Source organism: Mytilus edulis, chromosome 9 (genome assembly GCF_963676685.1).
Source record: "Mytilus edulis chromosome 9, xbMytEdul2.2, whole genome shotgun sequence".
Lineage (NCBI taxonomy): Eukaryota > Metazoa > Mollusca > Bivalvia > Mytilida > Mytilidae > Mytilus > Mytilus edulis.
This window is the reverse complement of record NC_092352.1, coordinates 33,345,236-33,362,107: the sequence shown is the minus strand read 5'-3', so window position 1 is coordinate 33,362,107 and position 16,872 is coordinate 33,345,236. Positions and strand designations below refer to the sequence as shown.

The following is a 16,872-nucleotide window of genomic DNA, read 5'->3' as shown; positions in this document are numbered from 1 at the left end:
AAAAAAGTAAATTCACTGAACTCCGAATTCAAAAAGAAAAGTTTCTAATCAAATGGCATCATCAAAAGCTCATACACATCAAACAAATGAATAACAACTGTCATATTTCTGACTTGATGCAAAGTGTGTTATAGAAAGTTTTTTGAAATACAATACAACGACAAAAATAAACAAGTAAGTTTTCTTTCCAATATAAAATTAACTTTATACTCTAATATTATTAGAGGTATTCATGTACTAAGGAAACTTTTACAGAAAACAACAAGGGAACACGAATATTAGGCCAACGAGACCCCATCACAAAAATGCATGTTAATATAAACAGGAAACCTCTGACAAAAATACACTATTATTGCCCATAATAATATATCCGACATCATATACTACAAAACAGATTTATGTCATCTATATCAATTACAATATTTAAATACAAAATACTACGGAAACTGAGTTCAGTTAACTAAAACAAGGAAACTTGATTTCATCAATCTATTTTTATTGATATTTTAATCGATAACATATGACTTTAATCATACATTTTAGCATGTGATAACAAAATTCCAAAAACTATAAGCTATAACTTTGGAAAATCCAGTCCATTTGTTGTTAATGGAGGGACAATACATCTGCTAATAAAAAGAATGTCTTCCATCGTACAAAATAATGCCACAGAACCATTGTTGGCAGGAACTGAAGATAATGGTGAAGGAAATCCTTATTCAACTGGATACGGTTCTATCGAGGAAAGACCTCGTTTTACAAGGAATAAGCTGTTCATAGTTGGATGTATTCTGATGACCGAATTATGTGAACGTTTGACATATTACAGTGTGATAGCCAATTTGATATTGTTTTGTACTTCTACTTTGGATATTTCTTCGACTGGTGCAGCAAGAATCAGTTTAATATTTTCTGGTTCGTTTAATATTACATTTCTTGATGCTTTTTAAGATAATGAAAGATATCAGCTCAATAGATGCTTAACAATATATGTTTGTTTTCTAACCACCTATTGCACAAGTATAAGTATAGGTGTGTTTTGTTCAAGAAAATATTTTCATGTTGTCTTCTTTTTGCTATTTATTAAAAAATTGCTTTCTTTTTCAGCTTTTCTAGGTGTCACATCACCAATTCTTTAAATCAAATTTAGTTCACGTGTTAAGCTAGTCGCACTTTGACAGAAATAATGTGCTCAGCGTTGCTGTTATCTAAATTAGCGAGCTAATTTTCAAGAAGTAATTTGTGGCTGCATTAGAAATTTAAATTTATTTTGACAATTTTGAGTAGAAATGTCCGAGAAGTGCTTAAACTTTCATTACAATTTTTCTGTAGATGTGCTATATAAAAGGCTGATTTTGATTTTCAGAAAACCAGGGTCAATTTAAGTAGTTAGTCACTTCCGAAAGGTTAAGTTAGAAGATGATATTATATAATTCAGAATATATAAGATTTTCATAAAGTCAATCTTAAGGGTGATTTTTTAAAGAGGTGTGAAAAGGGAAAAATACATAGTTGAAAATATAAGGGTCTGAATGAGATATACAGAATAGAGAATACTTGACAAAATAATAAAACAAAAATTGAAAAAATTAAGCATAGAGAATAAACCAGTGATAAAATATAAAGAATAATATGCATTAACAATCAAAAAATATAAAAAGGAACACAAACAAATCCAGACCCTTTTACACAAATATATATACTAACTGAATTGATAGCATGGCATAAAATAAAGTTAATACCGAACACAGAGAAATATTCAAAACAGAAAGTCATTAATCAAATGGTAAAATCAAAAGCTCAAACACATCAAACGAATGGATAACAACTGTCATACTCCTGACTTGATACAGACATTTTCTTATGTAGAAAATGGTGGGTTAAACCTGGTTTAATCTAGCTAAACCTCCCACTTGTATGACAGGCGCATAAAATTACCTTACATTTACAATGTGTGTATAAACAAACCGAACAGACATAAAACGTAATTCTGTCAAAATAGAGATACAACAGTCAACATAATGATTGTGTTACAATCTTAATCACTCTAAAATAAACAAATGTGTGAGAAAGAAAAAAAGGCATATAAACGAATAACATAAGTAGTAGATGTATTGTGATGTTTGGTAAATTTCAATCTATAAACATCATTATTAATTTAGAATAAACATCAATTTTCTGTTGAACTATTGTGCTCGGTAGTTACATTTGGAATACATTTCAATAATCGTATTTTTTTAAAATATATCGTAATATAAAAAAAAACAATTCAGGCTGGTTTCAATGGTTCAGATTCATTGAGGTTTGTTGCGATACAAAAGAATGGTTTTTTTATATATATTTCAGGTTCGGTATTCATTGTGCCAATTTTTGGAGGATATGTGGCAGACGCTTTCGTTGGAAAGTTTAACATAATATTAGGATGTGGACTAATTTACGTCATCGGTGAGTATTTATATTAAGTTATCAAATGTAAGGATAATGTGACAACCATGAGCCATACTTGTAATTACATTTGTGGAAATAAAAGGATATAAAATACATTTTGGAAAAGTATAACAAATTTATATCATACATTTTTTAAGGCCCACTTATCCATCGTATTTGCATATCTTACACAGATTTAAATACTTTCTTTTTTATAACGTTTGATATTCTTGCAATTAAGAAAAAAATGGCTTATGCTCAGATGTCTTTCCTAATTAAGGATTTAGAAAGCTTTATTTAGATTCGCTATATTGTTCTAATTGATTTTTTTATGGAATTTTCATGCCATATCTTTGTTTTTCCCATATTAATTTTGTCACAACTTTTCTTAGTGGCATTATTAGGAAGCTCGATTTCTTGATTGACAACATATATTTATGCTTGGAGAACGAGTTTTTTCAATTTACAATCGGCATTTCCACGGGAATTAACTGTGTGCATCATCTTACCGTACCGATTTGTTCCTTTATTTGTACGAGGCAGACTTTCTACAGGAGCTTCTTTTGCATTCCCATATATGGATGAAGTTTTCTTTCTTAGTAATTCAATGTGTTGCGACTATGTTGAGCGCATTTATCCCATCGAACGTGAGATAAAGTACAAATACAGTTAGCTCTACCTGGTATATTGACTTACATCTAGAAATTGACAACAAGGATCGGTTGATACTTTCAAGAATAACTTGTTTAATCGATTATAGACAACATTATGGCAATAGAGGAAATGACGAATGACGATAAACAAAAAAATGCCAAAACCAACATACTGTGGATTCATTTATTTTCGTGGGTATCAATTTTCGTGGATTGCTGAAAACTTGCATATTCATGGATATTTGATTTCGTGGTTTTGTCGATCTCTGTATACAAAGCATATTGGAAAAATGTTTCCGCGCCTAAAAAGATAAGATTCATAATTTCTTTTGAAGTTCTCATAACATAAAAGCAAGGTCAAACATTTCGTAAATCACTAAAAGTTTAAGGTTACGTATAAAACGGGAAGATAGGAAAGCCGACACCATGGCGTTTGTCATAAACTGTTCTGGTTGATGTGTATTGAAATTTATCAAAAATTGTATTTTGTAGACTGTGATGAGTCTTATGTAGACGAAACGCGCGTCTGGCGTATTAAATTATAATCCTGGTACCTTTGATAACTATTGGTCTGCTTGTCAAATTATTTTTGCCATGACATTGGCAGTCCGTTGTATGATTTTCACTATCCCTTCAGTATCATCTGCCTCTGTTTTAGTCAAATTAAGACATTAAACTTTATGCAAGCTTCTTGTCGCTTTAGATTCTGGACTTCATCTAGATATCAAGGATATATAAGTACTGACGGGTGTAATGAAAATACCAGAATTAATATAACAGTATGAGAAATTGAAAAAAAATGCTGAATATTCTTTTTATTCTTTTCTTTTTGTGTTATTTTATAAATTCTGTTTCATGTGAGTTCTCGAAGGTGTCGTATGGTATGCTTTCACAAATGTGACATGTTACTGAAAGAAAATCCAACTGTTATTTGTATATAATACAAGCAATACCTTTAACTATCCATCATGATATCCCTAATTATGTATCTTGTTCTCAATGCCTTTTATAGGATTAGTTTTACTACCAGCATCGGCTGTTGACTACAAGAATAATTGGTTTGGACTTCATAACAAAATATCTACTGTAAGTTTTCCAAATACTGGGACAATGTAGCGAAAACAGGTTCCCTTCACAGTTCATAATAAACGATTCCAATGTTAAAAAAATGAATAGATCAATAATACAAATTGAAAAATATCATGGTTTTGTTTACACACTATATTGTTACAAAATGCAAATGTCGGTAAGAATGTTTTATAATCCAAATGTAATGTATCTCACCATAATAACAAATTAAATATATGAAATATTGTATCGTTTAAATCACAATTTTTGTCGAGAACACAAATAGGGTTCTGCAGATCAAAGACTTCATTGTAGTTTTACTAGACATGTTAGAATAGCTAGCTAGCTTACATGGTTAACAAAAAACTTTTATAATATCACAGGAAACAAGAAGAGGATTGTTCTTGTCATCACTTGTTCTAATTGCTATAGGGACTGGAGGTATAAAATCTAATGTTGGACCATTTGGTGCTCAACAGGTTGAAAATCTGGGACCAAAAGCTGTGCAATCTTTCTTTAATTGGTAAATGTCTACCTTTAAGTCAAATCCTAGAATTTTATACCAAATATTAAATTCTAAGTATTCCAGAGTCTAAATTTAATATAAAAACTACGCAATATTTGTCATTTAGTTTAAACAACTTTAACTAGCAAGTGTAAGTACAGTAACACTTGCCAGAGTTAGAACAATACTAGTGCAATAAGACCTAGTTTAAAACCCGCTAAACCCTAATCTGGTTCGAGACCTGCTATTCCGACATAGTGCATGCACCACCGTTAGACTCGATCCTAGAAGTAACAATATGGCATTTACACAACTGTTAAATTTACTGATCAAACGACTATTATGTTTTCCTTAGATTTAAGACCTCGACCCAAGTCTCTTATGAATTTGTAAAGTATCGAACAATGAAAATATGATATTCGTTTAAATATCTGATGAGTGCTTTAAGTCTTTCATCTTTTAAATAAAATCTTTTGCGAGAGAAGCACGCATAAAGTATAACTCAAGAAATGTAAACAATATTCAATGAGGCACAGAAACAGTTGCTACTGAGAATTGAAAAGTTACAATATATATTAGTAGATGTATTAGCTAAGTTATAAAAATTGCCAAAATCACGATTTGTATTGCAATATTCAGGTGTCCAATCGTAAGGCAAAATGAGGACATATTAACATAAACATTCTTGCTTTAAATCATAATCCATGTCCAATCAAAATGGCTAACAATAGCTAACTATCATAGAATATTTATATATAATAATACTTTATTCAGAGGCAATACATATTATAGAATATGACTTATTGTATTTTTGTATTATCATATTTTATTTATGTTATAGGTTTTATTGGTTTATAAATGTCGGTGCTATAATTGCCTACTCCGGTGTAGCAGCTGTACAACAGGACGTTGGATTCGATGTTGGTTTTCTCATACCATTATTAAGCATGATAATAGCACTTGTTATTTTTGTTCTGAATAAATCAAAGTATATTTCTTCGCCTGTTAAAGGTAACAGCAATATTGTTATTTCTCGTTTATATTGATTAAAACGTGTATTAAATTGAACTTTAAGTATTGTATTACGAAAATAAAGTATGCTACTTATTTCTAAGCGTACGACACATTTTTTGGATAAATACTGACGGATGATAATCATTCATCACTAATAAGTCGAAGAAACAGACAGGGAAAGGTGACGAAAATGCGACAGAGAACAAACAAAAATTTAAAAAAAAACTGACAAAACAACACGAAATCCAAATAAAAATAGGGTTGATATCCGGTATTCCGAAAGGTTACAATCGAGCAAAATATGACAGGATTATGGTTTTTGAATGACAAACAATGATAGGATTTGATATCATAAAACCAAACCTCAGATAAAGATCAATTTTACCGAATGAAGTTGCAACCAATGTTGTGTAAAATTATTTAATTGATCAATTAGAACTTAACAAGAAAACAACTATCAGTTCGTCAAACGAGAGCCGAAACACTAGCTACCTTATGCGTTCTACATTTGGGGCCTTGTAGTGTAACAGCGGCGCTACCTGTATGGTCGTAGAAAAATAGAAAAGGTTAAGTAGATACCATTTGTTCGATAAAACAAATATTTTCGTTTGAAATGATGATGCATTGGTGGTTAATGAAATATTATATCATACGTTGTAAAATAGAAATAAAAATAAAGGTAAGAAAATGTGTATATAAGGATTCCAACTTCATTCTATTTACTAGAACAGATAAGCAACTGTATGACTAAAATGTAACATTTCCTTTTTTTTACCATATACATAAGCAGGACCGTGCAACTTTGTCATTATGCCAACGGTAAAAGTAGATGGGTGAAACGACATCTAAGTTATCTTGCCGATTGACGCTTTTTTCCATTTTCTATGACAAATTCGGATGTTTTTCATTGTACCTATTATCAATAATAAAATATAAGGGTTAAAGGCTCATTCATTATATAAAGAGATAAAGAGTTGACTCATTGGCACTCATACCACATCTTCCTATATCTATATACATAATTCCGTCATTTTCAAACTTTAAATTTATTTTAGGGAGTGTTCTCAAGGATACCATTGGTGTTTGTTGTGCTACCAGATGTAAGGGTTTCGACCATGCACGGGAAGATGACGGTGGCCCTTACAGTAATGAGATGGTAAACGGCGTAATAGCAGTCCTACGTATTCTACCTGTATTTTTATTGATTATTGTGTATTGGGCAATTTATTCACAGGTATGTTTACAGAAATGAGTATTACAAGAACTGCATTTGCCTAGCCATTCGAGTACAACTGACAATCTTACAATTTGAGAAATCATATTATAAAGGGACTCACGAGGTTTTATAAATTACAGCAAATCTGAATATAAAATGATCCGTAATCATTGGACGGTAAAAAAAAGCAGTGTTCAAAAGTCCCAATATCGGAATTTAAATTATGTGTATCAAATATAAGTGTTACCTGGTACAAAAAGTACTGTTGTTTTTATAAACCGCTCTCTCTCAAATATTTCTCAATCTTAAATGATTTTTTCATATCAACGAAAATCTATCGATGCAACATGTCAATCACTCCGGACAATAGCTTTGTCTTTGATGATACAATTATAATATACAACAGTACCTGTTGCTGTTTACCTTCTAATGTTAATGTTAATTTTCCTTTTTTTTTTGGCTTGCCGCAAAACCAGGTTCAACTCACCAGTTTTTTTTAAATGTCCTGTACCAAGTCAGGAAAATGTCAATTAATATCGCCTGGTTTGTTTCTGTGTGTGTTACGTTGTCGTTTGTTTTTGTTCACTTCAGTTTTTCAGTTGTTTCGTTGTCGAAAGTTACTATATTGTATTGTTTATTTGCGAAATTCTCTGTCCTGAATGTTCTTGCATTTATTTGTATTGTATTCCTGTCATGAAATGGTGTCATTTTAGTGCTATATTTAACATTGCTATAAAAGTGCGAGGTTTGGCTAGCCACAAAACCAGGTTCAACCCACCATGTTTTTCTTAAAATATCCTGTACCAAGTCAGGAAATACTCATTGTTATATTATAGTTCGTGTCTCTGTGTGTTACATTTTAGTGTTGTGTTTCTGTTGTTTCGTAGTTCCCTCTTATATTTGATTCTCTCAGTTTTAGTTTGTAACCCGGATTTGTATTTTTCTCACTCGCGTTATGCATTCGAACAATGGTATACTGCTGTTGCCTTTATTTAACGGCACAAAAGAGGGACGAAAGATAACAGAGGGACGAAAGATACCAGAGGGACAGTAAAACTCATAAATCGACAATAAACTGACAACGCCATGGCTAAAAATGAACAGGATAAACAGACAAACAATAGTACACATAACACAACATAGGAAACTAAACAATAAACAAAACGAACCCCGACAAAAACTAGGGGTGATCTCAGGTGCTCCGGAAGGGTAAGCAGATCATGCTCCACATGTGGCACCCGTCGTGTTGCTTATGAGATAACAAATCCGGTAAATAGTCTTATTCGGTAGGTCACATTTATAAAAGGGAAGGGGACTGTAGTTGCGACGTAAGGAACATATACGATATCATTTGTGAAACGGATAACGGTCAACCAACTCGTGATGGCGTCCGTAAAATTTACGAAGAGATGATTTCAACTTCACCATTTGGAACTCTGGGTTTAATAGCTTCCTTGTGAGCAACAACCCTCTATTAAGAAAATCATGATAGGAAATGCAAGCACAGGAATATCGTATCAATTTAGAGATATATATGACGCAACATGTCATGTAATTAAAGATTTGAAGTATATATTGTGTAGAATATCTGATAATCTTATAGTAACTAGAGTTAATTTAAATTACAGTCTTCTTTATTGTCATCTGCAGTTATAGTTTAAAATGATCATATCTTTTTAGATGGGTACAACCTTTTTCCTGCAAGGTGAAAGAATGGATCTCAAAGTAGGGTCCGGCAATGTACCTGTTGCAGTGCTTAACATATTTGACACGATCATAATTATAGTTTTAATACCAATAATGGAATCGTTGGTGTATCCATTTTTGACAAGGATCAACAGATCACCTTCGCATTTACAAAGAATGGGTAAAAGGACATTATGTATTTGATTATTAAGCATAACCATATTTTATACGTTATATGTTATTCATTCGATATTGAAGAACTTGCAGATGGTACTCTGACTTTATACAGCAGATTCCAACGAGCATGAAGCTAAATGTAGATTCTTTGGTTAGCTTCCTTGCTAGCTCAACCATGAAATCATTATAAGGTAAGGAACACAAGTCTTTGGTTGGAGTCAATAGTTAAGCAGAGAACCAATCAGAACTAGTGACAGAATATGAACATTATAAAACTTGTTTTACAAGTCAGTTTAAAAATAAGTTTTCAATCTAAATTTAAGTATAAGCTAATTCACAAGCATGTTGTAGGTGTGTTTGATTTGCCAATTTTATTTCAATCAATTACTCAGTTCATTTATAAATCCAGTTATGTGTATGTATAAGGTTATTGACCCCTTCTGTAGCCTTTGAATTACGAATGTTTCAAACTGCAATAATATAAAAACAGCAAAGATAATGAATAATAGAGATGGGCCATTTTGTACATTTACAATGAGGAACTTCGATCAAGCATTATTATTTGTAGTGTTATTGCATTTAAAAGTTAAACGGGATTTTGTGGCAAATAAACCAAGATTTTTGTAGAAAATCCACAGATATTTCTGTTATAAAATTTTAAGCATAGATTACTCACTTGATTTTCTATGAAGTGCTAGCGTTTATTGTTTACAAAGTCCTAGACAACCGTTAATGTAAATTAAACAAATTCGTCCGAAGTCACGAAATTCAAGCGCACCCTAGAAGGTGTACTTGAATTGGTCCATATGTATATTTTTTTAAACCAATATTCAAATTTATAAACGTGTTTCAATGAAATCATTGCTAGCACTGCTTGCAAAAAATCCTCCATATATCAAGTACTTAATTGCCAGCTATGAAAGTGCAAGGGGAAATGCTGTGGATTTTCTATAAAATTTCTATTTGTTTAGCATTAAATCAACACTAAATATTAATATCATCCTTGAACAAAACATAAACCGTAACTCCGCTTCATGCTTTATAAAAAATGAAATTCAATTTGCAAAATTGTTTAGGGAAACCTGTTTGTATGAAACATACATATTATAAACAGGCCATTGATATGAGTGTTTTCATTGGATGATGAATTGGTTCTATGCTCCTCCCAATTTTGAGGTAAAAATCATTTCATGGTTGAGCTAACAAGGAAGCTAACCAAAGAATCTACCTGTAGCTTCATACTCGTTGGAATCTGCTGTAAAACGTAACCAGTGTCTGGGTCGAAAGTTTATGAACCAGGGTAATGTAAAGGAACGTTTTGTTCTTTTTTTAAAAAGAAAAAGTTCATCGTAAGATACCAAGACTTTGTTGATAACAATTTCGTATCATTTTTAACGCGCGTCTGGCGTATAAAATTATAATCCTGGTACTTTTGATAACTTTTTACAAATAGTACATGATATTGTTCAAGAAAAGATTCAGTAATCAAAACGCAAAATCAAAAGCTCAAACACATCACACGAATGGATACCAACTGTTAAATGTCCTGACTGTGAATGGAAAAGTAATTTTAGTGAATATTCTTAATTTTATTTATTTACATACATTTCACATTCTTTTTAAGGAATTGGAATGATTTTCGCTGCAATGGCAATGTTTGTGGCAGGTATTCTGGAAATTTACAGAAAGAAGGATATAAGTATTATAGGCCAAAAACTTGCTGGTAACACATTTAATGCGTCATCTATATCAGTATTTGCTCAGGTACCACAGTTCACTTTGATAGGTGCCAGTGAAGTGTTTACAAGTATATCAGGTAATTGTATTCATAGTATACATATACTTACTCTGTTAAAACCTTTAATTTGAAAACTAGTAACTGGTTTCTTCAAACAAACATTTGGCTTTGAACGTTCAGATTGAAGGTTAACCTAGAAATGCGCTTGGGGCTCATTAATTCGCAAAGATTCTAGTCCATAGCTGGGTCAATATTGGTGGTAAGATCAAGATATGAGGCAGTACTTCTTGTTTTGTCCATCCTTAATCTCAAGTTTCCTGAGATATATTAGATACAAACATTTACAGAAAAGGGGTTTATTGAGTGACGAGAAATATTGTGTTTGTGTATGCCTGAAATATCACCTTTATACAATACAATTTGTTCATGATTGACCTATCGGGCCTATTTTGCACTACACTGTCAGTGTATTTGTTATTCTGATTCTATTCTCACATTTACAAGAAAACGGTTAATTTTATGTGTTGCACCTGCTTTACCCTTACTTTAATTTCATAATTTTGAGAGATACGTATTGCTTTTACCATTTTTGTCACATTGATGCATAATGACACTCTGACATCATTTTTCACCTCGCTCTTAATGTTTGTCCTTTTTCTCTGTATATATTTTTATAATATTATTATGCCCAATGACAAAGAGGTCTAGGCCATTTTTCAATGGTGTCGTAATCGTAAGATCCTTTAACTGCAATAAGCATGCAACATCTTGAATAAATTTTGAACTTATAAAGCAACCAATTAATATAAATCAACAGGATTGGAATTCGCTTATTCTCAAGCACCAGTGTTTATGCAGGGAGTGTGTATGGGGTTGTTTTTGGCGACCTCTGGAATTGGTGGTTATGTAGCTGAACTCATTTTAGTTATTGTAGATGCTGTGACCGGATCCAAGCCTCCAGGTATATCTTTACTAAGTAAACATTTCATCACGAAGTAATAATCAAGGACTTTAATTGTGTGATTTATAAGCGAAACTATAGCAAACATTCTTTTTTTTTGTAAACACTCTATTATGATATTATGATGTGTTAACCAGATATCTGGAAAGAGAAATATTTAAACGTCGTTATTTATTTTATTCTATCATATCCCGTTAGTTTACATCATTGTTCATTGATCTTCATTTTAATGAGCAGTCTATTTTTCACCTATTTTTCGATAAATCATAATACCTGAAGCCTATGAAATACTGTAGAGCCTTCTTGAAAATTGTTTTAATCCAAATTAGTTACTCTCTTTGAATAAAGATATTTTATTATATTTATTAGTCTATAAAATCTAAATAAAAAATCATCAAAGATACAAGGCTTATAATTGTGTACGCGTGTTTCTTCTTAAACAGGATCATCGGTGATCATTGAATCAAAAAGTTTAAAAGCCAAATGAAGTACGGTGTTAGAAGAGTGTTGAAGCCTGAAATTCTGTAACGTTTTGTCAAATACTACTTACAGTGAGATGCTTATAGGTGTTACTGTAAAATTTTACCTATAGCTCAACCTGTTTTTAAAATTGTCAACACAATAGGGACATTTAAATTGACCAGTTGGTATTGTTAGATTTAAATCTACCTTGATGCTACCTGTAAAAAAATTTATTCACCTTACCAAAAGTTTCAGCATGCTTTTTTCCTGAACTTTTTTTTACCTAGGATTATTCTATTGAGAGATTTTTATTTTACTGTCATTCAAAATCTTATGAGTGATCAAGCCAAACAAGAATGACTTTATCATATATTTTATTTTCTTGCAGTTAATTCAAAATTGCATGACCTAAAATGCACTACATTTCATCTAAATGTTTGCATAGCCACTACTAGCAGTGTTGAATACCCTAAATAATCCAGTCGTAATATTTCACTCACTTTAATGAAACCTCAAAATCATATTTGAATAAACAATTTCATTTAATTTTTTTTCACTACTATTTGACATCTCATCCAGAATTCCAAAGATTTTAAATAATTCCCAATTTTATTCATTTTTCACTACTTCACTAGATTTTTTTCTAAATCCATAGTATGAATTCTGATTAACTTCCAATGATATACATCCTAATTTAACAGGTGCAGAATCTATACATAATTCAGAATCATTTCCATTACTATATTCCAAATAGTTATCCTCACTTATATTTTGTAAAATTTTATTTATATTTTTACTGTATATCACCTGATTTTAATATATCCACAGTAAACATTTTATTTCATTTCCTATAATAAATTCCCAAATCAAACAATATTTGATTCAGAATTTTATAATGACTATTAACAATTTCACATTCACTTAAAACATTTCCTCATGTTAGGAATATTTTAGAATATTTTACTTTCATTTTTCACTTTATCACTAGATTTGACTATATCCACTGCATTACTTCAACATTTTATTTCATTTCCTATAATAATTTCCAAATCAAACAATATTTGATTCAGAATTTTATAATGACTATTTCCAATTTCACATTCACTTTAAAAAAACATTTCCTCACGTTAGGAATATTTTAGAATATTTTACTTTTATTTTTCACTTTATCACTAGATTAGACTATATCCACTGCATTACTTCAACATTTTATTTCATTTCCAAGATCCCATTTAAATAGGGAATCATCTTAAATTTGTAATAGATCCCAAAATTAATAATGAATATTTCAAAAATCACATTTAAAGCCACAGAAACATGTTGGATGAACACACACTATATCTCCTACTTTAATTCCAGTTTTGAAATTTTTAAATCTTTAACATAACTAAATCCCATCGTATGAAAAATTGAATTTCCTTGAGTGAACACAGCATTTTATGCACAAAACTCCCACTAATATTATAATAGATTTCAAATAAAAAACACATCAAGGTATACTCCAAAATTATTTTGAATTTTATATGTACAACATCATATGTAAGCCCCACAAAACGGTTTGAATGAATTATTTCCTCCTTGATGTCCTTCATGACAATAAAATCTTGAAAGAAACACATCACATTTTAAGAAGCAAAATTGCTATAAAAAGTCTGAGTAGTGAATTCAAATAAAATAAATCCAATATTGTACACACAATGACACCAAAAGATTTAAAATATTGCAAATAATAATCCAAAATGAGAATCTTGAAGGGTCATGTGAAGAAAAGAACAACATATCCCTCTGAAAATTTAAACTGTAAACACCTGAGCAGCTATTTCTTGTTTCACTGGCAGCTGGACAATACTATGTATAAGGGTTGGAATTTTAAACAAGCATTTTGGTGTAAAAACAGTTTAAATTTTCAAACAAATTAATACATATTTATTTTAATCTTTTACTGATTTAGAATTTTAGGTAAAAAATAGATAAATCATATATATCAGGGATTTAAAACAATGAAAACCAAAACTATTTTCTTCCCTATCAATTTTTAATAGAATAATCCTAGGTAAGAAAATCTTCAGGAAAAAAGCATGCTGAAACTTTGGGTTAGGTGAATAAAAATCTGTACAGGTAGAATCAAGGTATATTTTAAATCTAACAATACCAACTGGTCAATTTAAATGTCCCTATTGTGTTGACAATTTTAAAAACAGGTTGAGCTATAGGTAAAATTTTACAGTAACACCTATAAGCATCTCACTGTAAGTAATATATGCCTACTGTTGTATGTAACTATCCTTTGTTTAAATTTGCTGATGTGTGCAATTCATCTTTTTTTTTTATTTGATTCTTTGTTTGTTGTTTTTTTTTTAGCCAAATTAGAACTAAATTGGAAATATCAATATTGTGTTTTTTTTATTTTAATAAAGAGGCAGATTTTCTATGCCAAATTGTAATACTAAACATCCAGCCTTTAAATGAATTATACGGTTATGCTTCAAAGGCACAGGCACTGGTCTCAGAAATTTTATATACCTTAAGGTGTATATAAAAAAAATATTCTGAGACAAGTGCCTGCTTTCAAAGGGCTATGATGTTATGATATCGTAGTAAATTAAATTGTAATTTGCTGCGAACAAGTGAAAGAGCATCCTCCTTTTATTCATTCGGTGTTAGTAAATAGCTTGTTTCGGGACCTTTATAGATCTTTATAAACTTCAATTTTAATCAGTTCCATCATATTTTGCTGTACGTGTGATTAAAAAGTGTTATTGTGGAATTTTTTTTAAAATCAAGATCAATGGTCATCGATAAAGTCATAGATCATGAATGTTAAACTATATGTTGGCTCCTACTACGGGGCGCCAAATGGGACTCTTGTGGTTTTGTACAAAATTCAATTCTGTCATAACAAAATCATTTTTGTCTTACAAAACTATGTGAAACAGACTTGTTTTATGAGAACTTCAATTTTGTGATGACAAAATTCATTTTGTCAAAAAGGTATACACATATAAACTTATTTGCATACAAAGTTGACTTACCTGATATGGAAATTAAAACACAAAAGTCAATTGTGTGAGACAAGATTCAATTTTGTGAGACAAATTGACTTTTGTGAGACAAAATTGACTTTTGTGAGACAAAATTGGCTTTTGTGAGACGAAATTGACTTTTGTGAGACAATTTTGTAAATTTTGTCTCAAAAAAGTCAATTTTGTCTCAAAAAAGTCAATTTTGTCTCAAAAAAATCAATTTTGTCTCTTAGAAGTCAATTTTGTGACGACAAAATTTAATTTTGTGACGACAAATTTCAATTTTGTGACAAAATTGACAAAATGTGAGACAAATTTGACCTTTGTGAGACAAAATACAATTTTTGAGACAGAATTGACAAAATTCACAAAATTGAATTTTTTGTCTGACTTTTGTAGGCAAATTAGTTCACAGAGTCCAAACTAAACTAATTTGCATACAAAATTGACTTTTGTCATCCAATTTTCAAATTAGGTAACAAAAGTAAAGTCTGTGTTACAAAAATGAATTTTGTCATGACAAAAGTAACTTTTGTCCACTGAAAGATAATTATGTATGACAAAATTTTAGATTTGTAGTATGCTACAAATTTTGTTAAACTGAACTAATTTTTGTGGAACAAAAGTCCCATTCGGCGCCCCGTACCTACATCTTCAAGTATTGTGAAAGAAAATCTGTTTTCAATTTTTGAAAATTAGGTAAACCATGCAGATTGAAGTAATTTGCCTTTGTATTTATGAACGGCTGGCTCAGCTTAAGAGTGATGCCGTATACAAACAAAAGGTACTAAGAAGATGTATAAGATCATTTACTTTGATTTTAAATCAGAATTCTAATCAAATCATTCCTACATTTTTACTTTCTTTAAATTGTTATGTGTATTATGTTTTTCCAACTAACAAAAGTTGATATAAGTGAAACATCTGTATTTTCTTTCTTTAACGTTTTGGGTTCTTTATTTCTTTCTTTAACGTTTTGGGTTTTATGATTATTCGTTAGTTATCGATAAATAATTGATCGAAGTAATATAATGAACATATTTTTTTCAGATTCTTGGTTTCCCGATGAAATAAATGATGGAAAAACAGAATACCTTTTCTTCTTGCTGGGAATTTTAATGATTATTAACTTTGTGATATTTGCTATTGTTGCATACTTTTACAAATACCGGAACCGAGACAACTATGAAATTTCTGTTACCGCTTGATCTTAACCTGCTAAAATGATACAGGTTTACATAACTAATCAGGTCGTGACGTCTATACAGTTATGAGTCTTATTGAGTTGTATAGAGACGTATTTGTTGTCAACAATTGCAAATTATATTTAAAAAAACAAACATGTGTTTATATTCGATGCATTGCAGGCAGATATATTATGAATTGATAGCCTGTTTGCGCATTAAAATATGCAAAATATTGTTTGCGTGGCTCTGCTAGCTTCCTTAACCTGGAATGTAAAATAAGTTTCTGTTCGTGATCAGACTCGTACATATTAATGATGTAGTGTTATTTGTGTATCATTTTTTATTAGATGTAATTATGACTCTTTTTTTATTTATGTATATATAAGATCATCATATTTATAAATAACATTTGGTGGGTTACCTTCTTTTGTAAAATATTCATATAGCAATATTTATCGACTGAAAATCAAACAATCAATAAAGGCAACAGTAGTATACCGCTGTTCAAACTCATAAATCCATGGACAAAAAACAAAATCGGGGTTACAAAAAAAATTGAGGGAAACGCATTAAATATAAAAGGAGAACAACGACACAACACTACAATGCAACTAACACACACAGAAACGGACCAAGCATCAGACAAAATCCCACGAGAATAACAAATATAACATCAAAACCAAATACATGAATTTGGGATAGACAAGTACCGTGACACGTCTAATCGCAATGTCAATTTACACTCAAAAATAAGA

At 30.7% G+C, this 16,872-nt stretch overlaps 1 protein-coding gene across 1 annotated transcript; it reads left to right on the top strand.

Annotated features, from left to right (window-relative positions):
• The first annotated feature begins 314 nt into the window (after positions 1–314).
• On the top strand, positions 315–16,523 carry LOC139488183 (solute carrier family 15 member 4-like). The gene is made up of 10 exons (XM_071273636.1): positions 315–915; positions 2,347–2,445; positions 4,093–4,166; positions 4,532–4,671; positions 5,495–5,664; positions 6,723–6,901; positions 8,564–8,750; positions 10,371–10,562; positions 11,302–11,445; positions 15,981–16,523. The coding sequence occupies exons 1-10, from the start codon at positions 642–644 to the stop codon at positions 16,136–16,138; spliced, it is 1,617 nt and encodes a 538-aa protein (XP_071129737.1). The 5' UTR covers positions 315–641; the 3' UTR covers positions 16,139–16,523.
• The last annotated feature ends 349 nt before the right edge of the window (positions 16,524–16,872 follow it).

Coding starts and splice junctions, on each gene's coding strand:
- LOC139488183 (XM_071273636.1), top strand. CDS start 642: ATGTCTTCCATCGTACAAAATAATGCCACAGAACCATTGTTGGCAGGA. Junction 2,446..4,092: donor TGGACTAATTTACGTCATCG/GTGAGTATTTAT, acceptor TGCCTTTTATAG/GATTAGTTTTACTACCAGCA. Junction 6,902..8,563: donor ATTGGGCAATTTATTCACAG/GTATGTTTACAG, acceptor ATATCTTTTTAG/ATGGGTACAACCTTTTTCCT.